The sequence below is a fragment of the Dendrobium catenatum genome, unplaced genomic scaffold (genome assembly GCF_001605985.2).
Source record: "Dendrobium catenatum unplaced genomic scaffold, ASM160598v2 fragScaff_scaffold_231, whole genome shotgun sequence".
NCBI classification, from domain to species: domain Eukaryota; kingdom Viridiplantae; phylum Streptophyta; class Magnoliopsida; order Asparagales; family Orchidaceae; genus Dendrobium; species Dendrobium catenatum.
The window spans coordinates 485,810-512,955 of record NW_021318693.1 but is presented as its reverse complement, the minus strand read 5'-3'; the positions used below and the strand labels follow the sequence as shown (position 1 = coordinate 512,955).

General features: G+C 34.5%; 1 protein-coding gene across 4 annotated transcripts; it reads right to left on the bottom strand.

The window, feature by feature from the left end:
* Positions 1 to 426: 426 nt before the first annotated feature.
* LOC110092084 (E3 ubiquitin-protein ligase UPL4) lies at positions 427 to 27,146 on the bottom strand. Of its 4 annotated transcripts, none has more exons than XM_020816449.2 (4): positions 27,017 to 27,146; positions 25,841 to 26,024; positions 6,739 to 6,839; positions 427 to 1,057 (listed from the first exon to the last, which is right to left on the bottom strand). In XM_020816449.2, the coding sequence occupies exons 2-4, from the start codon at positions 25,936 to 25,938 to the stop codon at positions 570 to 572; spliced, it is 687 nt and encodes a 228-aa protein (XP_020672108.1). In that variant the 5' UTR covers positions 25,939 to 26,024; positions 27,017 to 27,146; the 3' UTR covers positions 427 to 569. The 4 variants fall into 4 exon arrangements, with proteins under 4 accessions (XP_020672108.1, XP_020672109.1, XP_020672111.1 ...); XM_020816450.2 differs by lacking the exon at positions 27,017 to 27,146 and adding an exon at positions 26,613 to 26,944; XM_020816452.2 differs by lacking the exon at positions 27,017 to 27,146 and adding an exon at positions 26,481 to 26,603.

Here is a 27,146-nt window from a genome sequence, read left to right as displayed (position 1 = left end):
TTCATAAAATTAAGAGAGTAGAAAAAAAAACTTAAGAGTTATAAAGGTCAATCTCTAAAAATTATATGAACATAAATATAATTTTCTCGGCTCCTGTGTATTATGAACATCAATATAATTATATAAAAATTATATGAACATCAAGTGCTCCAGGTGCAATTTTCTCGGCTCCTGTGTATTATATGAACATATATAATCACATGACATTATCAAGCATTCTAGAATTTTCTAGGCTATTAGTTGGGCAGCACAACATTTTCTATAATATTTTTGCAGTAAGAGAAATTTTAGCCAAACTGTCAGTAAAGTAAAATGTAATTATGCTAAGGAAAGAAAGAAATATAAATAATTTCAGCTGAAAGATAATACATAATAATTATGTGAAAAAAAAAAAAAAACAATTATGTGAACAAACAATACAGGAACTAAAACAAAAGTACTACTATTCAGTTTTGAATTCAAATAATCCCTGGGTTCATTGAAATTCAATGCATTTCACTATGAACTGTAGAATTGTCTGAATTTTAGCATAATTAACTAGATAAGAAAAAAAAAACTTATTTTAAGCATCATCTTCTTCGCCTGTTGAACAATTTCGGTCCAATATGCTGCTCTCTGTGTCTCAATTGGATCTGCCCTGCCTTCTTTATCCTCCGTGAGCCTTCAACATGGACTGAAACCTCACTTGTCTTCAACCTCACATGGTGGCGAAGGCCACTTCTCTGTCTCCTTTTCAATGAACTGTGGCTCTTTGGATACAAAGATTGTCTCAGTCGATCTTTCCGTTTGTCCCGAACCGACTTTCGCCTATTCGTGACTCTAATGCTCTCATAATCCTCTGAAGGGTCAGTATCAGTCGTGCTGAACTCCTCTTCCATGTCCTCGAACCTTCGTCGATAGACACGTTTAGTGTCCTTCAGTTTATGCCAGAAGAAGCAGCTGATATCCTCCAATGCTGTCCAGTATGCCTCACAAGCAGCCCAGGTCATTTTGCAAAAACTTCTCCCAATGCATTGAATGATGCCAACTTTGAACAAGAGGTAAAAGAAGAGCAGAACTATGAAGACAAAACAAAAAGGGTTTTAGTTCACTGAATCTTTTCGAAGATTAATCTTAAACAATGCAATTTATTTGAAGGTCATTTGAGGCAAGTTCATCACGCTTTGCTATCACCATCTGTTTGGCTACAAATTTTTTTTATCCTTCTTAGATTTTTTTTTTAAATGATAAGAAGTAATTTTTTATAATTACATCTACCAGAATGTGGTAGCTGTAAGAAACTTATTATACGAAGAAAAAAAAGTCGATAATACCCCTATAAATTTTAAAATAACAACAACATTAAGCCTTGATCCTACTACGTAGGGTCCGCAACATCAATCTTTTTTCTCCATTGTATCTTGTTAAAAGTCAAATTCTCATTTAAATCTAAAAAAAGTCATTTCTAGTATTTTCTAAATAAGTCTTTTTAGGTCTACATCTACCTTTCTGAATATAAGTCAAATCCAATACATCTACTTTCCTAACCAGGTCATCAGAAGACTGTCGTTTATGTGACCAAACCATCTAAGGTGACTCTCTCTAATCTTATCTTTCATTAGAGCTGCTCGAACTTTTTCACGTATATGCTCATTTCGTATCATGTCTCTAAGAATAAAGTCACTCATCCACCTGAGTATCCTCATATCTACAACACTTAATATTATGGAAGACTTGTACATTTCTCCTAGAGAGATCATTTGTTAAGGGTAGTGCAAATATCACCCTATGTCTTAAAAAAGAAAGAGATGATTTACTCATTGTTCAAATAAATGTGGATGATATATTATTTGAATCAATAAATGAAAACTTTTGCAATAAATTTATTGAAATTATAAGTAGAGAGTTTGATGAGAGAGTTAACATATTTTCTTAAATTTAGTGTGAAGCAAAAGGGAGATGGTACCTTTCTCAGTCATAGTAAGTATATTAAGGAAATTATAAAGAAATATAATATGGACGATGCTAAAGCAATAAATATACCAATGAGCTCAACAATTCAATTAGACAAGAATATGGAAGAAAAATCAGTAGATCAGCAAAAATATAGGGGAATAATATAATCACTTTTGTATTTGACAACTAGCAGACCATATATAATATTTAGTATTTGTCAATATGCTAGATTCCAAGATGATCCTAAAGAATCCCATATGACTACAATTAAAATAATTCTTAGATACCTTATGGGCACCCAAAACTTAGGTATATGGTATCCCAGATACAACTCTTCATTTAAAATAATAGAGGATGTAGAATAGATAGAAAAAACACTTCTAGAACTTGCCAATTCATAGGGCAATTATTAGTTTTCTGGCCTAGCATAAAATAAAATTCAGTAGCTTTATTACTGCTGAGGCAAAAGACAAAATACATAGCTGTAGAAAGTTTCTTGCTTAAGTATTATAACTAAAGCAACAAATTCTTGACCTTAGACTTTCCGTAGGCTTCATACAAATCATGCGTGATAACACTAGTGTTATTTGCATTTTTAAAAACCCAATTCACCATTCTCGCATAAAGCATATAGACTTTAGACATCATTTCATTAGAGATCATATAACCAATGGAGAAAGAGAATTACATCATCTATTGAACACAAACTGGCAGACATTTTTACAAAACCGCTTAGCCATGAGATTTCACGAAGCTGCCAATAAAGAAGCCTACCACAGATACAAGGCTGGTGGGATTGCTCCATCAAAAATTATTAATCAGGAAGCTCTCAACTTTAAGTACTGAACTTTTTTGCTTGCACCACACTCCAATTTATTCTGACCTTTAGCCCTTCCCTTCAATTCTGAATTATTTTTTGAGTTCTTTATCAGTCTTAGAGTCGATAGTAAGGTCACAGTGCTTCAATCCTTTATTTGTAGAAGACCTATAGAAATTACCTATGAAGATTTTGATAAAATCCTACATCTTTCTACTACTATCCTAAAAGCTCACTTCATAGCTTGTCCCTGACTACGGTTGGACCCAAACCAACATAACGCTTAGAGATAATCCATTAAACACACTCCTTTAATCTGCACCTTGTTCAAGATGCACATATACCTCAACATATCCTTCAAAACTCAATCTCTCTCATCACATATTTCATTATGACAGAAAATAATTTCAATGCAGCAAACTTGATTATTCGCTACATTAAAAATCTAACAAGTATTAGAGATCCCAAGAATAAACGCCAGAAAAACCTAGCACTAGGACACCTCATAGCCTTTATCTTGAAATCAAAATACAACTTATAATATCCTTCACCACCCAATTAACTCCCAATCTTTTACACCAACAGCTCCTTTTTTCTTGCACCACACTCCAATTTATTCTGACCTTTAGCCCTTCCCTTCAATTCTGAATTATTTTTTGAGTTCTTTATCAGTCTTAGAGTCGATAGTAAGGTCACAGTGCTTCAATCCTTTATTTGTAGAAGACCTATAGAAATTACCTATGAAGATTTTGATAAAATCCTACATCTTTCTACTACTAGCCTAAAAGCTCACTTCATAGCTTGTCCCTGACTACGGTTGGACCCAAACCAACATAACCCTTAGAGATACTCCATTAAACACATTCCTTTAATCTGCACCTTGTTCAAGATGCACGTATAACTCAACATATCCTTCAAAACTCAATCTCTCTCATCACATATTTCATTATGACAGAAAATAATTTCAATGCAGCAAACTTGATTATTCGCTACATTAAAAATCTAACAAGTATTAGGATCCCAAGAATAAATGCTAGAAAAACCTAGCACTAGGACACCTCATAGCCTTTATCCTGAAATCAAAATACAACCTATAATATCCTTCACCACCCAATTAACTCCCAATCTTTTACTCCAACAGCTCTTTTTACGTACTTCATAATGATAGACGCCACCATGGTCATTATGTGGTGGATCCCGAACCAGAGGAGGTAGGAGGAACTCCAACACCGAGCCCAGCACCAGCTCCTACCCACCAATCTCAGAACTATGACTCGATTGTGGAGCGACTTGACCGCCTAGAGATACAAGTGACAACACAGTATCAGGAGATGATTGAGCATTAGGAGTGGCTCCACCAGCAGCAAGAGCTACTCCAACAGCAACATAAGTCAGATAGAGCCTGGTTTAGTGATCAATTCTGCAGTCTTCATAGGTACTTTCAGCCACCACTTGATCAGGGTCATTCCTACTTCGGAGGTGTTATGTGTTGTGTTTAGTTATCTTTTTCTGTTGTTATATCTTGTGTTGTCATTTGTCTTTATCTTTATTTTTTCTCCTTTTTGGTGATGTGAAAAGGAGTAGGATGTTGTTAGTATGTTTATGTATATTTGGTGTTTTTATTCAATTATATATATATATATATATATATATATATATATAATATTTGGCATTGTGCTTATTTTTTATATTAAAATTAAAAAAAAAAGAATCTCTCCCTATTTTGATAAGAACTCGGTTAATAAGGGGGAGATTAGGAAGAAAAAAATTAAATTTGAAAATTCAGTCAACAATATTTATCATCATAAAAAAAGGTAGAGATTGTTGCAATCTAGAATCCAGAGCTTAGGATTTTAATAATAAAAACATTATTGGATTGCTATTTTATTTCTTTTAGTACTATTACAGCATACATTTTGTGTGAGCACTAAATATTTCAAGTACACCACATACCGTGCAACAAAGGATCGACTCAAGACTGTAAAATAGGTTTGATGTTTTTGGAAGAGTCTCTATTTTCATTAATTTATTTTTATATTTCTTGAGTCAAATGTCTTGTAAAAGGTGTATGTCATCTTAGCAACCGTACACACACACCAGGGAGCAAAATTGAAATTTATTAATATTTGTGAAGTTTGTAACGTACGATATGGATAAACAAATATTAATTAGAACATTTATTTAAGATGATTTAAATTTGAACTAATCTTACAAGACAATCAGTAGAAATCAAGAACTTTGCTGCCAATCATAAATTAAGTAATATTTTAAAATTAAAAAATAAAACTAATTGCATTCTTCAATTAAGTTAAATTTTGTCTAATTTAATCTTGTAAATAAGCAATCGAATGTAGATTAATTGAGATTTCATATCGTATTATACGATGTCCTGATTTGTATTGTACAACCCGATTAGCCACCGAGACGATATTTAACTGCCAGCAATCAGACAAGACAAAAATCTTATTCGATTAAACTAATCGTACAATACGAACATTGATATTGTACTAGACAATCAGTTCAAATATTTGAACTAACTGTACAAACCCTTGTTCAACATATAGTATTAACAGGATGTATTGAACTAATCGTACTATATAATCAGAAACGACTAACTTGAAAAATTAGGTTTTTTGGAAACCTTGCATTTAAACTTTCTCGAGAGACTCTAGAAGAGTCTTTTAGGCTGTTGAGAGAATTTCGTAGGAGAGCTTTGTGAGAGCTTTATTTTCTTGAGAGATCATGGAGTTCTGAGAGGAGAAGGAGAAGGTGTATGTGAGGGGAATTTCACGTGGTTGCTCCAAGCAAGTTCTTATGCCTCTTCATTAATCTTGAGGGAAGCCCAGGGGGAAGGACTTCAAGGCCAAACATTCTAAGTTCTCTGCATCACCAGGAAGGTAAAAAGGCTTCCAGGTTCTTTGCCTCGCCAGAAGGGTAAAAAAGATTCAGGTTCTCATCCACACTGTGAATGGGTGGAAGTGATTTTGTAGGGCATCTCCGTCTTCCTATGGAGCTAAAGGAGAGTTACTAAAGGTTTAGTGCAATACCTGGAGAGGACTCCATAAAGTGGATATCAGTAAAGGTTGACCGAACTACTATAAAATTTCTAGTGTGTTCATTTCTTTTCTTTGGTACTTTTATTTTCACATTTTAATTTCCGTAATATTATCTTCTTGCAAATATGTGATAAACGTATTGTGATTGTTTTGGATGAATTTATGTGAGTAAGAAAAAAATAAATAAAAATATATTCTATTCATTTTTATAAAATAAAAATATAAATTTTATTTGGTTTATTGATATTTACTTCCACTTGTATTTTTTTAACATAGTTAGTAAAAAGAAAAAAGAATATGAAAAAAAATTTAATTACGAATTCAACCGCCCACCACCCCCCCCTTAATATGCCCGGCAATCACAAGGGTAATAGCCTCTTTTAAACTTTCAATTGGTATCAAAGTAGATAACGAAGTATTTTGTTAACCTTTTCAAAATTATATAATTCTTTACCTAAGGCATGCAGGAATGTCACTATCTTAATAAATCTTTTGTACATGTCAGAAATAGTCACATTTGGTTTCATGCGAAATAGTTAGAAATCATGCAATAGTAAGTTTAAGCGAGATTGTTTGACCTCATTTGAATAATCATATGCCATATGAGATAATCAATAGATTGTAGAAACATAGACATGCGACTTTTTCAAAAATAAAAAAGAATGTTATCAAACAATGATGGATGGGTTATTGAATAATCCTCCACAGTATTTATATTTCCAAATTGTGAAATAGATCTTTTCCCTACAATTTTCAAAAAACAAAAAATTCTCCACAAAAATTCAACAAAAACTTTTACATAAAGCAACAATCACCCCAAATGAACTCTAAATTAACTAGATTGCTCAAAAAATGACTGTCATAATGTTTCAAGCATACTTCTATTTGAATTTTAAGAACATTTGTAATACACAAAGACATAATGCTTACTTATATAGGTGAGCACAGATACAATAAACAGTCTCACAAGACTAGCAATGCATAGATGCTCTATGAAGCAGATCAAGTCCCATGTCCCTGAACAAATGCCCCTGTGCAAAGCCAAATAGATACATATAAGAGAGCTACTAAATGATCGTAAAATATCTATTTACATAATATTACGACACAATGCTCAGAAGGTAACATTTCATTTCTCCACTCACAAATTTTTCTTTACCTTAAGTGCAGTGAAAAAAATTTCTGTCCAAATTCAAATATGAAAGAAAAAAGCACCTCATGCAACGGCGGATTTAAGGGGGGGTCTGCGGGGGCACGTGCCCCCCCCCCCCCTCGGAAAAAAAAAAAACATAAGCTTAAACGCAATTTTTGCCACCCGCTCTCGCCCCCAGGTATTTTCTTGCCCTAAAAATCTCGCATCCCAGTTGTGGCGGAGCAGGTAGAAACGGTGGCACGCAGAAATTGTGGCACGGGCTGCTCTTTGTGGCTTGAAAATGGTTTGTCTGAAACTTTTTTTTTTTTACCTATTTCATTTGCTTTTAGCCACCAACCGTGCCCGGAAGCAATCTTCACTTGAAGAAGTTGAGATCCTTCAATTGTAGCAACAAATCCAAGAGTCACATCTGAGAAAGGTAAAGCTCGAGAAGAAGCTAAAGTAGAGGGGTTTGAAGGAGTGTCGAAGGCCGATGGAGAGTCGAACGCCGGCGACGACGAATGTGTTCTGAACATCTCTTCTGTTTGGAATCTATATCAGTAATTAGGGTTTAGATCGACACCATGAAAAATTGTCAGAGAGCCAAATTGTCGGAGAGCCAACGAGAGAAATAAGACGATCTATGTAATACGATTCAGCGCTCGGAACTCTTTACTGCAGTGGAGTCACCGAGTAAACCTGGACTTTTTTTTTTTTTTTTTTTTTTTTTTTTTGCTCTAATTCGAACTCAAATTTTGACCTCTATTATGAGAGAACAAAATTAATATATTATGATAGTATATTCTGATAGATATTAACATTTTAAAATTCATCATAATTATTTTTAATGATAAGTATTTTTTTTATGTATTTGAATGGACTCTTGATTCAATTGATTCAGTATAAAAGAAAATTATAATTTTAATTATATTTATAATAAAACATTTAAGGATATTAGCCTTTTTGTCCATTTTCGACCTGTTATCGCTTCTGGTTTGAATTTTTTTTTTTTTTTTTATTCTTGTTTATACTCATATCTGAAGAATTTTATCAGTAATTATTGGGGGCAAGGAACAAGAGAACAACCAGTAGTGATTCAGTGCCATGGCATTTTCATTGCTTTCATGTTCATGTAGGAAATATGAAAAAGATTTTTATCAGTTTCATTGTTTTTAATTTTCTATTTAGAACAACTTATATTATATGGATTTTATGTATTTTAGGCGGTTTGATTTAAAAAAAAAAATTTAGACCCCCTCTATGAAAAGTTTCTGGCTCCGCCACTGACCTCAAGTAGTATAATAAATATCTGATGTACTAAACACCAAATGCTCTATAGCTCTACGGTAAATTTAAGCATAATTCTATTTCAGTTGCTTCTATTGGAGGGAGCAAAGTTTGCTTTAGTGCAGAGCCACCATTTACTTCTCATTATTAGAATAATAGTACCTGATACTCTATTACCATATAATGCTTAGCACTAAGTATCTAATGCTCAGTAACGCATTTGCTCTTTTTTTTTTTTTTTTATAACGCCTTTGCTCTAATTTATTCTCTTATTCCCTCTGTAAGCCTTTTGAATTTTTCTAAACAAATCATAAAATAAGCACTTTTTTTTTTTTTGTTAAGTTGTTTTTTTTTTTCATTTTGTTTGGATGGCACGGTTCTAGTTTTTGGTTGTTTCTCCTATTTAGCTTTGTCTTGGTTAAGAATTCCAACCCTTTTAGAATATGATATTGTCCAAATTTTTTGTCCTAAGAAGTCGTCTGAATGATGAGGCAAGCAATATATTACTAAATTATCATCCTAATTGACTGCTTAATCTGGGTTAGTTTTTTTTCTTTGAGAGGCTGAGTGAATTTATTCGCAGCAGCTACTGCACTCAAACCCTCGCCTCCTTGGTAGAAGCCTCAATCACAGGGCCGCATAACCTTATGTTGTTTTGAGGGTAAGGTCTTAATATATTACACCTGTCATTCAGGCTATTTTTTAGGAGAAAAATTTTAACAAAATAACACTTCATTTTTTTTTAATTATTAAAGAACTCTGAATATATGAACAAGCAAAATTTGAGAAAGAGAAACATTGGATGATAGATTTTAAAATGTCAATCTAAAGTGGAAGTTGAGGCAAAAGATTGAGAACAGCTTTTCACCTCATCAAAGCATGCTCCTCCATTCAACATGAAGATTTGAGATTTCCCCCGAGTTAAGGACATAGTGCTTATTTTGTTCATATATCTAAATGAATTGTGACAGATCATATGGTAAAAACCCTAGAGACTTATGTGAAGACAGATTAAGGAGTCCTCTATCATATGATATTTAAGAATGTCAAACAAATCGCTTTTTTGGCCCATAAGGGGATTTTCTCACAAAGACAACATAATGCATAAATTATTTGACCAAAAAAATACTTCCGTATTTAAAATTCAAAAAAGTATCGAAAAGGATGATTACCTCAAGAGGAAAATTAAAAAACATCTAATTTCAATATGCTTACTAGTTGATAAAATTTTCAAAAGGAAAAAATTAAAAAAATGGTCGATTCTACAAAGATGGAACTTATAAGTTTTTTACAAAATCAAATGATGATAATTTTATATGAAAAACTTATAATAAAGGAAGCACTTAATGATGACTAAAAAAATTTAATATTTTTTTAACACTTTTTTTAACACTGGCTCAATTGCAAAAGTTTATCAAATTCATAAACATCACAATTTAAGCATCAGAAAATCCAAAATAACAACAACAAGCCTTTATCCCACAGTGGGGTCGGCTACATGAATCCTTTTTCTCCATTGTAGCCTCTTAAGAGCCAAAATCCCAACTAAATCTAATAAAGAAATGTCATTTTTAATATTTTCTAACTAAGTCTTTTTAGGTCTACCTCTATCTTTCTTAACATAAGTCAAATATAATACATCTATTTTCCTAATCAGGTCATCGGAAGGCTGTCATTTTATGTGATAAAACCATCTAAGCCGACTCTCTCTAATCTTCTCTTCCACTAGAGCTACTACAACCTTTTCACATATATGCTCATTTTGTATTATGTCTTTAAGAGTAAAGCCACTCATCCACATGAGCATCCTCATCTCTACAGCACTTAACTTAATGTTATGCTTTTCTTTTAATGGCCAACATTTTGCACCATAAAGCATTGCAAGTCTCACTACGATTTTATAGAATTTTCACTTAAGTTTGAGAGGGACTTTTCTATCACATAACAAGCTTGATGCATTCCTCCACTTCAACCATCCAACTTGAATTTTACTAATAATATCCTAATCTATACCATCACTATGAACAATAAACCCAAGATATCCAAAATGTGTGCTCTTATTAATGACTTGACAGCCCATAGTCACAATCCTCCCACTAGATCTATTATTACTAAAATTACACTCAATATATTAAGTTTTAGATCTACTCAAATGAAAGCCTTTAGTCTTATCAACAAGAAGAATATCATCAACAAAAAGCATACACAATGGTACAACCTATTGCAAATGTCTAATGAGAACATCCATGACTAAAGCAAAAAGATATGGGCTTAAGGCCGATCCTTGATGTAATCTAACTGAAATAGGAAAATACTTGGTCAAACCACCTTGTGTTTGAACACAAGCAACAGCTCTTGCATACAGATCCTTAATGACTTGAACATAAGCATTATTAACCCCTTTCTTATGTAAAACTCTTCATAGCACTTCTCTTAGAACTTTATCATATATTTTCTCTAAATCAATAAAAATCATATGTATGTCCTCCTTATTCTATCTATACTTCTCCATCAAGCCTCTCAATAAATATGTAGCTTCCAAAATAGACCTACGTGGCATGAATCCAAATTGATTTTGAGAAACATTAGTGTCACGTCGCAACCTATGCTCCATAACTCTCTCCTATAGTTTTATAGTATGACACATTAACTTAATTCCTTTATAATTCGCACAATCCCGTGCATCACATTTATTCTTAAAAATAAGAATCAGCACACTCATTCTCCACTCATCTGGCATCTTTTTAGTCTTCAAAATAATATTAAAAGTTTAGTAAGCCAAAAAATTCCCTGATCTCCAAAGCATTTCCACACCTCTATTGGAATATCATCAGGTCCAACAATTTATTCACACTTCATTTTTCTTTAAAACCTCTTTAACTTTTGTTTTACTAATATGCCGATAAATCAAAAATCTTTATTTTCATTTAGGGTACTAAGGTCACTAAAGTTAATCGCATTCTCATAATCTTCATTGAAAAATTTAGCAAAATATCTTATCCACCTTTGTTGAATATCATCTTCTAATAAAAACACTTTTTGATCCTCATCCTTAATACACTTCACTTGAACTAAATTCATACTGCTCCTATCTCTTTGTTTAGCCAACTTATACATATATCTTTTGTCCTCCATAGTATCTAATATATTATAAAAATCTTTAAAAGCTAAAATCTTTACATTGCAAATTACTTTCTTAGACACCTTACGGACCTCTTTATGGGGTTGTTTGGTTGCCTGAAAAAGAAATGCAATATAAAGTAAATGCAATGTAAAGTAAATGTAGTACATTCTGAATATTTTGCACCTGTTTGGTTGTCTGCAAAATAAACACAGGAGAACTGTTTCCTTTGTTTGGATTGGTAGATCCAGAGTAAAGTAAAATCGGTTTTTTTTAATAATTTGAAAGGAACTATGGAAACTCATGCATTCATCTCTCAGTATACCTTTTTAGCACAATTTTCTTATTGTTAAATAGTTTTTGAACTTAATTCTTGTTTCTTGTTTGACTAAGGCTTGTTTGAGACAATTTTCTTATTGCTTTCTAAAACACCTTTTAGCCCAAACAATTCTTGAACTTTAAATTTTTATATTATAAACCAACTGTCTAAAGCAGGGAAAAAACAGAGTGCGCTTCTAAGAAATCATTCCAAGAACATTAGAAGAAACATTAATGGAAAAGCCAGAAACTTGCTTTTTGGTGGAATTTTTAACCTAAGATCTTTGACTCCGTCCTTTGACAATTGCTTTTTGCTTAGCCGATCCAATTTAGAGGAATCTTTTTGAGGCTGCAACAAAAGTTTTCTACGAGCTGTATGAAAAACTTCTCCTACAATTAACACAGATGTGGCAACGGACAAAGACATCAAACACCAATCTCCTTTGATGAAGAAGAAAAGCCTTTCAAAGGAAATTCCATTCCAGGGCTGTAGAATTTATCTAGCATTCTAGAAAACAAAAATTAACATATTTTATAATTTAAACAAACATTTCTAAAAATAGAAAAGACTATATATGCTGAAAAACTGTTCAAACCAAGCAAACTCATCATAAAAATTCAATATTAGCAAGACCACGATAACATAAGACTCTTATCAACTATCAAGTATCAACAACGGTTTCTACAAGGCAATATGCTATCTCACTTATTCATACTTTGATGAATAAGACTTGAACAAGACTTCCAACTTATGCATACATACAGTTTTTTGTCCAAAATCTATCTTTAACACAGAACTTAGCTTCAAGCGTTTTTCTCTCTCACCAGAATACCAAATCAGAGACTTCTCATCCTAAAGACAATGAAGAATATTAAAATATAGTATCAATTTAAACACAATGTGAACAAAAAATACATGCCATGACCACGTATCCAACTATATATATGTAATAATTTAACTGCCTTTTGCTGAATTATAAACCAAAACTTAAAAGGTGCTCGTTCAGTTATTATAGTGCTCATTGAAGCCAATCATGATGCATGGATTTAATACATTTACAATTGGTGGTGACGAATTCATTCTCAAAAAAATATATAGTTGTCATGAGTCATCAATTCATTCTCACAAAAATATGATAAATAAATTTAAAACAGAGCATTCATAAATTCAGCACATCATTATATTTTTGAGTTTCATGGAGTTCAGTAATATCTTAAAATGGCTCAACCATCTTTGTAATTATTAATATAAATTCAAGGAAAAAAAATATCAATGAACAATAAATTTTTATGTATAGCAGTAATGACAAAAGTTCAAGTTCTTTTCCACAGATCATCATAAATCAAGTGGCACTACTGAATCATTTGGAGCCACAAATCAGGCATTTCAAAAGAAAGCATTTGGTTCTCAAGCTGAACCACAAACAAAAAAGTTTAGCAATTTTCAGAATATACATAATTATCAGACAAATTTATAAATTTTTTTGATAATTTATCATTTTTAATTTCAAATCAAAACATAAATACAAAACCTAACGAAATTCTTCTCTTTCCCTAAAGCAGATCGAGCAGCTAAAATGAACTCTTCAACAACAGTGGAAACAATAGCTCTCATATATGGCAGTGAACTTAGAAGCAAATTTCATCAAGTTACTAATGCAGAAAGACAAGGACTTGGCCGAACAAAAGAAGGTAGCCATGAGACTAGTAAAACAAAAATATAAATCACATTCCTAAAATAACAAAGTGAACGGAGGCCCCAAGCACAAAGAGAACCTATTTTTCTTAATTATTAACTTAAGATAATTCCTCCATAACTACATAGATAAACTACCTGGACGCTTGTGGAGAAAAAGTCCATGAAACCCAAGATGGCCATTATCGTCCCTGTTTGTAAACAGGGCACCGGTTGCTTCCGAGATAAATTCTCTAATGCTTGCAAGGACTACACAGGCATAAGCACATAAGAATCAGCTAAACAGACAATCTTTAATTAAATCCAATCAATCACGTTGCTTGAGAACGGAAAATCACCAAATACATACTTGCTCAGCCACGTCCAAGTACTCGATCAAGAGCAGCCGGCCATGTAGAACAGACAAGGCTCCGTGCCGTACAATGGCATCAGCCGCCCTCGGCATTACATCGCACAAATAAATGATCGCTCGGATTGCCAAGAGCATGACGTCGAAGGAGCGAAGTCGAACAAGAACGAAGGAGCCAAAGAAGCCTCTCGTGCAATCTTACACCACCTGCGAAGCAATGAAGCCGAACAGCAATGATGCGAACTTGCGAGCTCCCGTCACGTCGAAAAAGCGAAGTCGAACAAGAAGGAAGGAGCCGAAGAAGCCTCTCGTGCAATCTTACACCTCCTGCGAAGCAATGAAGCCGAACAGCAAGGACGCGAATCGAGCGAATTTATAACCCGCTCAATATGAGCGAGTTTCTAATTCGCTCAAAACAAGCTCTGTAATACACGCCTAATGCATCCGAGACTTTTCTTTTACTCCGCTCAAAATTAACCAAATAACCAAATTTAATAAATACATGTAATTGTTTTACTTTACACTCCTAATTCAGGCAACCAAACAGCCCCTATATCTTTCCCAGTTATCAGAGTTTTTACGGCTAAACTAATTGTTATAACAAATCTTATTTTTTATCTTTTTTTGTACATTTTGATTCCACCAGAAACTATTTTTACTATTAGTAACTTTTTCTTTTGATACTTCAAGCACATCTTTTACAGCATTCTTAATATCACTAGCTACTTTTTCCGACATATAATTAGCTTCCTCATATACAAACAAAATCTTAAAATTTAGAATCTTACTCTCAAATATATATTTTTTAATATTCTTTAAATGCCACAATCTAATTCTAGAACAACGATTTAATTTATTTTTTATCCTATGCCCCTTCATCTTAAAATTCAAAACTAATAAGTGATGTTGGGTACATAAACTTTCACTCAAAATAACTTTACAATCTTTGTAATTTAAATGATCTATTTTTCTTATACGAAAATAATCATTCTGAATTTTACTATATCCATTCTTATAAGTTATAAGATACTCATCTCTTCTCTTAAATAATGTATAAGCAACAACAACAATAACATCAAGCCTTTGTCCCACTACGTGCGGTCGACTGCATGAATCCTTTTTCGCCATTGTGTATTGTTAAAAATCAAATTCTCATTTATATTTAATAAAGAAATATCATTTCTAATATTTTCTAACCAAGTCTTTTTAGCTCTATCTCTACCTTTCTTAACATAAGTTAAATCTAATATCTCAACTTTCCTAACCGGGTCATCGAAAGGCCTTCGTTTAATATGACCAAACCATCTAAGGAGACTCTCTCTAATCTTATCTTCCACTGGAGCTACTCCAACCTTTTCATATATATGCTAATTTCATATCCTATCTCTAAAGGTAAAGCCACTCATCCACCTAAGCATCCTCTTCTATGCAACACTTAACTTAGTATTATGCTTCTATTTTAAAGGCCAACATTCGGCACCATAAAGCATTGCAGGTCTCACAAACATCTTATAGAATTTTTCCTTAAGTTTGAGGGGGACTTTTCCATCGCACAACAAGCCTGATGCATTCCTCCACTTCAACCATACAACTTAAATTCTATAGATAATATCCCCATCTATTTCACCATCACTCTGAACAATAGATCCAAGATATCTAAAACGTGTACTCTTATTAACGACTTGATCGCCCAAAGTCACAATCATTTCACTAGTTCTATTGCTACTAAAATTACACTCCATATATCCAGTTTTAGATCTACTCAAGCGAAAACCTTTAGACTCTAAGGTTGACCTCCATAATTCAAGTTTACCTTTAACTCCCTTTATAGTCTTATTAATAAAAAGAATATCATCAACAAAAAGCATACACCAAGGTACATCCTCTTGCAAATGTCTAGTGAGAACATCCATGACTAAAGCAAAAAGTTTTGGGCTTAAGGCTAATCCTTGATGTAATCCAACCAACAACAACAACAACATCAAGCCTTTATCCCACTATGTGGGATTGGATGTAATCCAACTGAAATAGGAAAATACTTGGTAAAACCACCTTGTATTTGAACACAAGTAATAACTCCTACATACATATCTTTAATGATTTGAATATAAGTGTTATTAAATCCTTTCTTTTCTAGAACTCTCCATATCACTTCTCTTGGAACTTTATCATATGCTTTCTCTAAATCAATAAATATCATATATAGATCCTCCTTATTCTCTCTATATTTCTCCATCAAACCTCTCAATAAATATATGGCTTCAATAGTAGACCTACCCGGCATGAATCCAAATTGATTTTGAGAAACATTAGTATCGCACCGCAACTTACGTTACATAACTCGCTTCCATAGTTTAAAGTATGATACATTAACTTAATTCTTCTATAATTCTCACACTCTTGTGCATCATCTTTATTCTTAAAAATATGAATTAACACACACATTCTCCACTCAATTATAAAATTATAAACTAAAAAAATCTAATATGATCTTACCACCTTCATTAGTCGCTCCAAAGTCATAGTCATCATGAATGCTTTTAAAATCATCTACCTCTCTACCAACATATCCATTTAAATCTCCTCCAATAAAAACTTCCTTCGAGAAGTATCTTTTGTATTAATTATTCTAGATCATTCCAAAGATTTAATTTTGAACACATATACAAACTTACTTGAGAAGTATAAGCGCTTATAATATTAATAATCATAGCATCAACAACAATCTCTACAGCTATAATTTTATCTCCACTTCTATTAATTTTTATAACATTATCATTCGCACTCTTATCTATAATCACAGCTACACCAATTCTAGTATGGCTCCTACCCGAATATCATATTTAAATCATAAACTATCAATCGTCTTAGCCTTCTCTCAAATCCATTTAGTTTCCTGAATGCAAAGAATATTTATCTTCCTATGGATCACATTTTCTATTAATTTCATTAATTTGCCTGTAAGGAAATATTTATTCCAAGTTTCTATCCTACTTTTAGTTTCATGAACTAGCTTCTATGCCCACATCCATCTATGATATGGGAACCCTTGCCTATTTAACCCTGCACCCACGCGTCGATGCAACAGCCCTTGCTCCCTTATCACTGTATTCAGGCCAGACAACGTATTTCTTCCAAGGAATGCCCTAGCATTAACAGAATGCATTAAATGATTCATGCCATGATTATTAGACAAATTATACTCTAGCTATCGATTACCTAACGCAACCCTTCATTTTTCTCACTCAGGATTTGGGAACTGGCAATGACAGTGTTCATAAGAAAATCAAAAAAAAAATTCTAAAATCAAAATGAAATAATCTCATGCAAAATGAGAAGTGTACATTTTTATGAGAAATGTACATATGTAAACCATCATAAATCAAAAAGATTAAGCAAATAAGATAATTAGAAGAGAGGAAAAACCAACAAAAATTGTAAAATATATGTTGCAAACAACAAAAAATTAGGTTGCCAATCGAACCATCAACTTTCTTGGAGGGACCTCGTTCCAATGTCATCTTCGAATGACCTCACAAATGGAAAGTTATCACATCAACGTTGAAGCCCACCATTGATCAAAACTAATGAAAATGTCAATTAGTTACTAATATCTAACACCAACCTTTCCTCAAAGAAAATACTAAGCAAACCACCTCCTATTGCACGATGCCTGACAATGATTGACATTGATGTTCATCAACTATCACATTCAACAACCACCTTCTTGATCGCTTGATCTCTCCTTTTATAAGGAGAATGACCAAGATAACCACCCAACTTCATCAGATAATAATTCCTGCATCTCAAGACTTCTGCTTCCACCACAGGAGAAATCTTCTACAATTAATGTCTAATGCAGTATATCAATGCCTTGTTATACTTTGTAATATAACACTAGAGTGGGAGATAGAGATTCTTCAATACTAACATTATAAACTCTCCCTACCGCCATAAATGTTCGAGTATGCTACAAGCACAACTCCAAAGTTTACTTTAAAGGATTTAACCTTTAAAGTGTTATTTCTTATACAATTCCTAAAATTAAAGGCAAATTTCAAAACTTTTCTTCCCATATTGTCTTTAAAAAGAGAGTTGAAAAAAAAAAGACTCCCTCCAAAATTTAGAAAAGGAATATGAAAATTCACCTAATATTCTAAATAATATGCGAGTTCCGTTCCTCAGTTCATATTTCCTCCCCTTTGCTTAATTCAACTCCTATGTCGACAGCAGTATGAAGCAGCCTTAAGAAATGCTGATGGCTTTGAAAGTGACTTCTTATTTCAGTGATAGTGGTGTCATGTAACTTTGTCCATTGAAGCAGCATGGGTTAGTTGCACAACATTTATGAAAGACCATGTTAGATGAATGAAGGGGTTCAAAGATCGATTTCAGACAGAATTAGAGTTTGATAGCATCCGATGGCAAGCTAAAGGCTTTTGACAGATGAACCCGGACTTTGACATAAACAGATTCCTAAGGCAAAAAGTAAATGGTGATTTGATTATTAATTGATTAGAGCATTCTAATTCTTCTTCATTTCCTTTCACTCAACGTCTGAGCATTCAGATGGAATGTTAGTATTTCATTTCAACAGTGTTGGTGACTCTCTGTTCATGCATTCATAGGGAGACATCGGCATAAATTACATAAGAGACGGTACAATTTGGGAGCCTCTCAAACACTATTTGTAGTAAACAAAGACTTGATCCTTGCATGCATGGGAAGCATCAAAAGTGAGTCATTCCTTTGATGATATCAGGTGTCGAGCTCATGGCAAGTTCATGATAGTGTTTTAAATGGTGAGGCTAGGGAGATTCTCCAAGCTATAAGAAATTTAGATGGAGAGAAAAAGGCTTTGTCGTTCTTCTAGCTAGTTGACTGGGCTCCGAAAATTCGGCCCCGGCCTCCGCCCGCTTTGCTTTCTTCGGAGGAGTTTTAATTGAATTAAATTCCAGGGTAAATTTTAGGAAGGCAGATAGGTTCGTAGATAAGACACTACCCAGAGATTTCGTCCTCATTTTGCGAGGACTTTATGATATGAGTTCTGGTTTCCTATACGCGCAAGCCCCTATAGTTAATTACCCTTTCAGATAACTTGAGAGAACTTTCGATTAAGGCTAGTCGTCAATCAGATATGTAGAAATACATAGTATCTGGCATATAGTAGCAGCATAGATATTTGAAATGGTTGGAGAATTTGGAAATTTGGAGGATTGGAAGATTTGGAGATTTGATATTTAAAATTGGAAATTGCACCATCTTACACTTAAAGCGGATGGTGGGGGAATGGATGATAGACCCAATCAAGATCTCATGATTCCGTCATCCCGGTTCATCTTGGTCCCTAGTCTACTTAGTCAGAGGAAGTAGTCAACCCAACCTGACAGAAGAATCCTTATCGGCAGCCATGGGTTTCTTCGTCCAATGGTACCTTGTAGACTTGGGTTGGATGTTTGTCTAAGGGGACAAATTTGAATCCACCTTAACTAACATAGGGTTTTATGCTCTATCGATCATATTCTATTGATTCATATCACAAGGATTTAATTCCACTAAGTAATGTATTGGCTCTGGCCATAACCGCTATTTTGTGGTGTCATTTGACGGCGAAATCACTCGGTTCAGAGGGCCTCAGGTCATAACCGTTTATCCTGCGGTGCCATTTGGTGGCAAAATCGCCGGTTAGAGGACATGTACCACGTCCTTACTGGCAGGAGATTATTTGAAAATGGATCCTAATGATATTTTCGACTTGACATTAGCTATTTGTGAGCTGAAGTAGTTTTTAATTTGTCTACCCAGCAAACTATTACGGGGGATTGATGAATCTTGCTTTAAGTGATTAATGATTAAATTTTAGTTTTAAATATATTGGGGTTGAGATTTTGGGAATTTCTGTGGAATTTTGGAGTTTTGATGAGCATTTAGGAATTTGGGAGGCACTTGAAAGTATTTGTGAACCCCTCCGGTTGAGATAAACATTCAATACGGCCATTATCGATGTGTTAATGAGCATTTGAGAGTTTCATTGATTGGACCTTGTCGACTATGTCAGTTTGCTGACAGAGATTCAGGTTCGTAATAGGCTTTATGCCTTTATTAGTGAATTCTCATTGTTGTAGACCTTGAAGGCTTAATATGAATGTATTGAGATAAATATACCGATCGCCGCAACCATATATTTGTTTGATTGTTCGAACCCTGTCGACTCATATTGATTCGTATATAAGGATCGAGTTCGAACTTGAATTCACTTGTTAATCAGCGCAGCTTCCCTAGACGTAACGTATATACTTATAACACATTCGTTGGAGCCTATAAGGATGTTTGGAGGCATCTTATGATTATTTGATGAACCTTGTCGACTCCTACTTACCCGTCTAGGAGGATCAGGTTCAGATTTATTAACCTGCGCAGCATCTCTAGACGTTACGTGTATGAATACATTACGCTCGTCGGGCACATGCGAGTGCTTGATTGCATACCCCCTTGTGTACCTATATGTATACAAATTACAGTGCATGTCTGGGGGTATTTTAGACATTTAATGGTTCTTCTATGACAGTTCATAAAAGCCTATACTTATTATAACACTTCTTTATTTATCCATAAGTGACATATTTAATACATGGTGGACCTTCTACAACGGCCCGTAGAAGCTCGTGTTTGTTGTAGTACTTCAATACTTGTATGTAGAAGATATGTTGGATGCATGACCATAATTCATCAAAGAACTTGCAAGCCTCAATAATCTTATCCAACTCAATTTCAGAACTTGGATGAACTGAGATTCACTCACTCAATCATGATTTGATCTGGCTTTCTCTTCCCAGAACTCATATAGAAATTTGTAGGCAACTCCTGATGCCTTGTACTTTGAAGTTGATGGCCACTATCTTGAATTAACAATTGCGTTAATCAAAAATACTTTGAACCATCTAAGATAGTTGTGGGAGGTACCTATCCCTAAAATAATTGTTACAATCTTTGAGATGACGGGAATAATAGGTATATTTTTCATCTGTAATTGTGAGTTTAGGTCACCAAACTCTGCACTAACCTTTAACAACACATATGTCAAATATTGATCATTAGCTCCAAAGGGCATGATGTAGTGTGTGCTGACATGTACTTGAATGCATCTAGGCGTATCATGTTGTTAATTCCACTGCATTTCGAATCCCTTTGGTTGTGACTGACATGCTGAATGTGGATCTTCTAGTGCCACTTGTAGGCATTAGTATTTGGTGTAATTGTATTGCATTTTGTTTGTGGATGGTAGATTGGATGCATAGGGACCTTCTATAATAGATTGTGGGTACTTGCATTTGTTGTGTATTGCCTTCCCCTACTTGCAATGGATCTTCACATTTGACTACCACTGCATGGTTGCTAATTATAAGGGTGTTGTAGTATTCCGATGCATCAGATGCATTAATTATATACATTCTTCATGTCTTGCTTGTGGATGACAGTGTATTCATTCACAAATTGATATTGACCATAGATGCATGTATATGTTCGTAGGCAGTGTTTTGTTTGTCGGTGAACTGGTACACTTGCTTTTGTATCTTTTAGTGTTTGGGGGAACTACCACATGTAATTGCAAGCCAATTCATTTATCTCGAACTCGCTGAATATGTTAATTATTGTATTCATTGTGTGTTAGATCCCTCTGGTTGTAGGGACCAAGTGTATTGGCTTAATACTGAATGGTTATCGACAATAAAGATATTACTACATTTGCCTGACACTGGATTGTTGTTGATTGTAGGAATGTGGATTAATAGTGCTTGCATTTCAATTATCATGATGGCTCCTTGACATTCACAAGAGGTTTCATGCCATATCTTACAGGTAGAAATTCTTGTTGATTTTTTTTTGCAAGAAAGTTGTGTTATCTATTGAGAGCATCCTTACATATGTTTATTTGCATTTGATCTTTTTCTTTGATGTGTCTTATTGGAGTTGAATTCTTGTTGGTGATAGAGATGTTATTGCGCTCCTTCATCCCTACCCCTTGACAAATTTGTTGTTTCAAGTTGTGATTGCAAGAGTTTGGCATTTCGCTTGCAGGTTCATGCTCGAAGGCTTGTGCTCATTACAAGTTTCCTGATTCATGATGGCAGACAATTCACATTCATCAAACGCTCCTTTTCATATGTGTATGCAACAACATATACATCTTTCATAAGTTAACTAGCATCAGCAGTATGCTTTTTATTTTGTCCACATCTTTCCTACATTTGTTTGCAGGTATGCCACATTCATTGCATATGAAACGCTATTATTCACAAGGAGTTGTCATTGTATTCAGTGTATGACTCTTGAATGTGCTTGTAGAATAATCACATGATTAATACAAATGTTGTAATTGATCACTATCATTCTTATATGACAGATCGAGTGTCATCTCTAATTAAAGTTTTGTTTAGCATGAACTTCATGCTTGTATGTTTAACACTTATAATTTTGTAAATTAGAGATTTTAGTATTAGGCAATAGATTATGTTCTCTTAAATTACAAGTACAGTTGTTTATTTAAATCATTTATATTTCATTCAAGTTTAAGCTCCTTAAGTCCCCTGCGGTCCTTTGAGTTCAATCAAGTTCAAGTCTTGTTCAAGTTTGAGCCCAGAGTGCAAGTCCTAGTTCTGGTTCAAAGTCTTCTAAAGTTCTTTGTGGTCCAACTCAAGTCTTTGCTTGAGTTCAAATGTTCAAATCATGTTGGCTTAATGTTCAAATCAAGTTTGAATCAAATCTTTTATTTAATCATTCAAGTTTGTATATAGTCCATCAAGTCCAAACAAAGTTCTTTGTAATTATCCAAATCTATTGGCATTAAATGTGCAGGTTCAAGTTCTTTATTTAGTTTATTTAAGTTCGAATTCACAATTCCATTTGAGTTTGAATTTAATCAAGTCCAAGTACGGTCTCATGTTCATCCAAAATTTCGGCAACATCCCGGCGTCTCCCCCGTTTAAGAAAAACTACAAAAAATTGGGCCTCCCGCCACACTAGAGAAAAGTGCGTACAATATGTGTCCTTAGACACCGCGGCCGTGAAATCTTCAATCCCACCACGCCAGAGAAAGGCATGTATGGGTCTTCGGTACCTGTTTCAAAAAAAGCACAGTTATTTCCCCGCAGGTACAAAGCCACGAACGGGTACTTAAGATTGTCCCCACCACGCTACAAAAAGTGTGTATATGGCCTACACACCTCGCACTAAGGTGTCGCACCGGGTTCCCTTCCTACCACGCTAGAGAAAAACGTATATGGGAGTTATACCTTAGCGATCGGTGGAGACAAATACAACAAAATGCATACAAACTTCTCTCTTCTTTTTTTTTTTAAAAAAATATCTTCTTTTTCTTCTTTTTTTATTTAAAATAAAATTCTTCTCCCATTTTTTTAACACTTCTTTTCTCTTTTTTTTAATGAATTTTCTCTATTTCTCTTTTTTAAGCTCTTTCCTTTTTTGTTATATATATATTATTATATATATATATATATATATATATATATATATATATATATAATGCTAATAATAATTAAATATTAATAAATATTATTTGTATAAATCTAAACTAATTAACTTAGAACTTGGCTGGGTCACGAATAGGAGGGGTCGGGTAGGATGAGAGTAGAGGCTCTGGTGCAGGGAAGAGATAATGTCGGATATGGATGGATAAGACAGGGCAGCGGGTAAGGGGTTGAGGTCGTAAGGCTTTAAATGGCGGGAGCTTCGGTTCGGGTATGGGTTTTCGTTCGGCTACAGTAGGAGGTGGATCGAGAGGAGTTCAGGTAAGCTTCCTAGCAAAGCCCTACATGGGGTCATAGTTGGGTACCCATTGGGTATCCATGCCATACTTGGACGGGCTTCACCCACCCACGCCCACCCATAGTGACTTTTAGAATGTCATACCCACCCACTTTTCATGTTTTTTGAACGCTGTTTGAAACAGACTGATGGCCTTGAGGCTTGTTGCCATTTGCTCTGATTGCAAATTTTCAAGCCACATATCAGAATTTATCGTAGTTGCAGCGTGGTTAAATGTTGCATACTACGTAGTGAGAATTGCATAAATATAAGATATACGGTGATTAGCAATGTAAATCGATTTATCCCCCGATGTTCAGTACCCACCCATACTCACCCGTAAGGTCATGGGCGTACCCATACCACCCATTGGGTATGGGTGGGTACATGAGTGGGTGTGGGTATGGGTACCGAATATAGGACTCGGCTTTCTAGAGGGAAGTCGGCAATGCGTGTGGGTTCGGCCTCCTGTGGAGATTGAAGGAGGAAGCTCAGTCGGGTAAGAGGTCTAACTTGGAGATGTGGACTGCTAGGTCAATGGAATCAAATGGCTTGCAGGTTCGACGGCGCGCTGGAGTTCAGATGGAGGTAAGGGTCGGTTAGAGCTCGGCTTTCACTTGCGTGAGATCTGGAGTCGAGCTTGGAGGCCGTGGATCGAAGGGAAGGAGAAGGATTTGGGTTCTTCAGGTGAGGAAGAGGCGTCGGGAGTTTGGCTTGGGCTTGCAGCAGAGAAATGCAAAGGAAGAGGTGGAGGTTTTGCGATCGTGGAAGAAGTGAGTGAGAGAGAGCGGCCAAAGCTTCATCCATCGTCGTATTTAACGACTCATGTAGAAGAGCGAATCGAATGGGTCTCTGCACGCAGGAATGGGTCACTGACAGCGGCGTCATTGCAGAGCCATTATAGGATTTCGACAGAGATACGGGTATGGGCCGTTGTAGCCGCAACTACAGGTAATGATTTGAGCAATTTTTTTTTTTTTTTTTATTCTTGATTTATTTTGGCTACATAGTAGAGGTCAGCACATCAACAAATTACTAAGCTAAAAAAGTACAAGCTTTTGTGCATCTACTCTTCTAAATTTAACGACTGCTGAAATGTGATGCAAGTAGTTTGTAGGCTAATATGGATCTGCATGTATTGACTATTGATTCAAATTTTTCAAAACTTTTTCATTTCATTTTACTAAAATTCCAAACACCCCAATGCGTTCCTAATGTCAAGCTATGTTGCTAAACTTTCAACAATATTAATTTGCATCTTATTGAATGCTATAATTTGGCTTCATTTAAATTTCAGTTGATCCTACTTAACCTAATATGAGTTAATTATTATAATGAACTATTATTTTTATTCAAATGAACTAATTAATGATCTTAATTAATAGAGCCTAGGGCTTGATTAAGGAGTAAATTTTAATTAATGATTAAATTAATTGCCAAAACAACATAATACTTTATTTAATATTTTTATATTTTTGGATTAAAAAAGATTTTTTATTTATTTTTAAAATAATAAACAAATAATGAGGCAGGTCCAAAAAGCCATTGATCAGACCAACTATTTAAATGGACCTACAAGAGGTCTTCACGGATTTCACCCCACATCCAATATTGTTCACTGTCTAACGCAAGAAGGGAGGCAGATAATCAAACCATTGCAGTCTTCCATTGTAGTGAATCTTTATTGCACTTAGCCAATGCTCAAAAATCTTTATTACACTTAGCCAATGCTCAAAATTTTCAGCATCACCCAACTCAATGTTAACCAGGATGATGCCCACTATCATCAGGTCTAGAATGCTAGAGATCATATTGAATTATTTTGACTCAATCCAAAGATGGGATTAGATTGACTCAACATCAGTTCATTAAAAATCTTATGACTTAGAAGGATCTAAAACTTTGTTATTTTGAAGATGTTACATTATTTAAAAAAATGGTTGTCCGCACACTGAAAATTTCCTACTTTTATTTGACAAAAAAATTACACATGCATGCAATAAGTTTTATAATTGGTTGATAAACCAATAAAGGTCAAGCAAATAACTCAAATCTCCAAACTGTGCCAAATTAAAAGGAAAATCATAGAGGATAAAAGCATTAAAAAAGATAATCGTAGAGGAGAAAAGCAACTAAAAAATAAATGAAAGAATATTTAGCACATCTGATACCTGTATCTCATAGAACAAAAGAAGGATGCATGTACGCAAGCAAAAAGAAGAAATATGCTCATGGATGGATATAGAAATGAATAGAATGAGATCATTCAAATCTCTAGATGAAAACCATGAATGAAAAACTTACTCGCATGCCCTGCCAAAGATGGCCTTTATAGGTGCCACAAAAGCACTGCCAAGGACTGAACCAATGCCACTAAGAGCTTTACTTACAACTGAGCCCATTGAAAGCAGATAGTCTTAGCCTAATCCCTAAGTGACTCCCACGTCATATTATTCTGATCAACAGAATCACGCACATTTGATGGTACCTTGAACCAAGAAAAAGGTAAGATAAACAATTAAAATAAATATTTCCAAGCAGTAAACACCGGGACAAAGGAATTAAATTATCATACACCATAAAACGATTAGTTCAATGCAATTGTAACCATAGAGAGGCATTCATAATAATAGTTTAAAGCAGAGATTTTTAAGAATGTTGTCATTAATAGAAAAGTTTTCTTTCTTTTCTAAGAACTAATAAATGCATTGTTCATTAAGATGCTGTTTGGTAGCTTAATTTAGTAAAGATGGTAAAAAACTTCATAAATGCACCCTTGCTTACCATAATAGCTATTAGTGGTAGCCATCATGACATGAATAAAACTTAGGCTTCTTTGGAACATCTTTCATTTTCTTTCTAAAATATTTTCAAGTACAAAAAATTTTAGTTCAAAAAATTTTTGTACTAAAAAATTATTTTAAAAATTAGTAAGAAGCCTAACCCAAATGAAGCCTTATTTGCAACCCCCAATACCATAACAACATTGGTTGCAAACGCTTTTTTAATACCCATCTTTCTTATTACAGCGTTGGTCAACTAGATAGGTTTGCCACACATAATTTGCAAGAAGAACCTCAAGTCACAAATATGATTTGCAACAAGAATTTTTTGCAAAATTGAGATAGAAAGCTGCTTCCATGGTTGCAATAAGTTGGGCTTTCAGAATGTTTTGTGATCAATGTCATTCATTCACAATGAAGGGGATGAGGTGATTGTGTGTTTGTGTGTGTGTGTGTTGTGGGGGAATTAATGGAGTTGGCATTAGTGGGTGCGGTGAAGGGCAGGAAGTAGTTCGGAGTAGTAGGAAAGGGTGGGGCGGTTGGCGGAATGGGGTGGGAGCGGATGGCGCCGTGGGAGGGAGAAGATGGGGCTAGGACAAGGAAAGGTTGGGTCAGTTTTGCCTAGCCATTAGCATGAGAGCAAACAATGAGTGTTAAATTCAAGACAGGACATTGACGGTGAGAGAAGGGAAAATACCTAAGAGAGTCGACGGTAGCCTCCACAGTAAAAAAAGCGTTCGAAGAAACCGGCAGGAGAGGAAGTAGTAGAAACGCATGACCAGGATGAGCGAGCCACGAACGGACTAGGCTTCGATCCAATTTTTCAC

Coding starts and splice junctions, on each gene's coding strand:
- LOC110092084 (XM_020816449.2), bottom strand. CDS start 25,938: ATGGGCTCAGTTGTAAGTAAAGCTCTTAGTGGCATTGGTTCAGTCCTT. Junction 6,840..25,840: donor ATCTTTGGCAGGGCATGCGA/GTAAGTTTTTCA, acceptor GGCTTTGCACAG/GGGCATTTGTTCAGGGACAT. Junction 1,058..6,738: donor ATCTGTGCTCACCTATATAA/GTAAGCATTATG, acceptor TTGTCTTCATAG/TTCTGCTCTTCTTTTACCTC.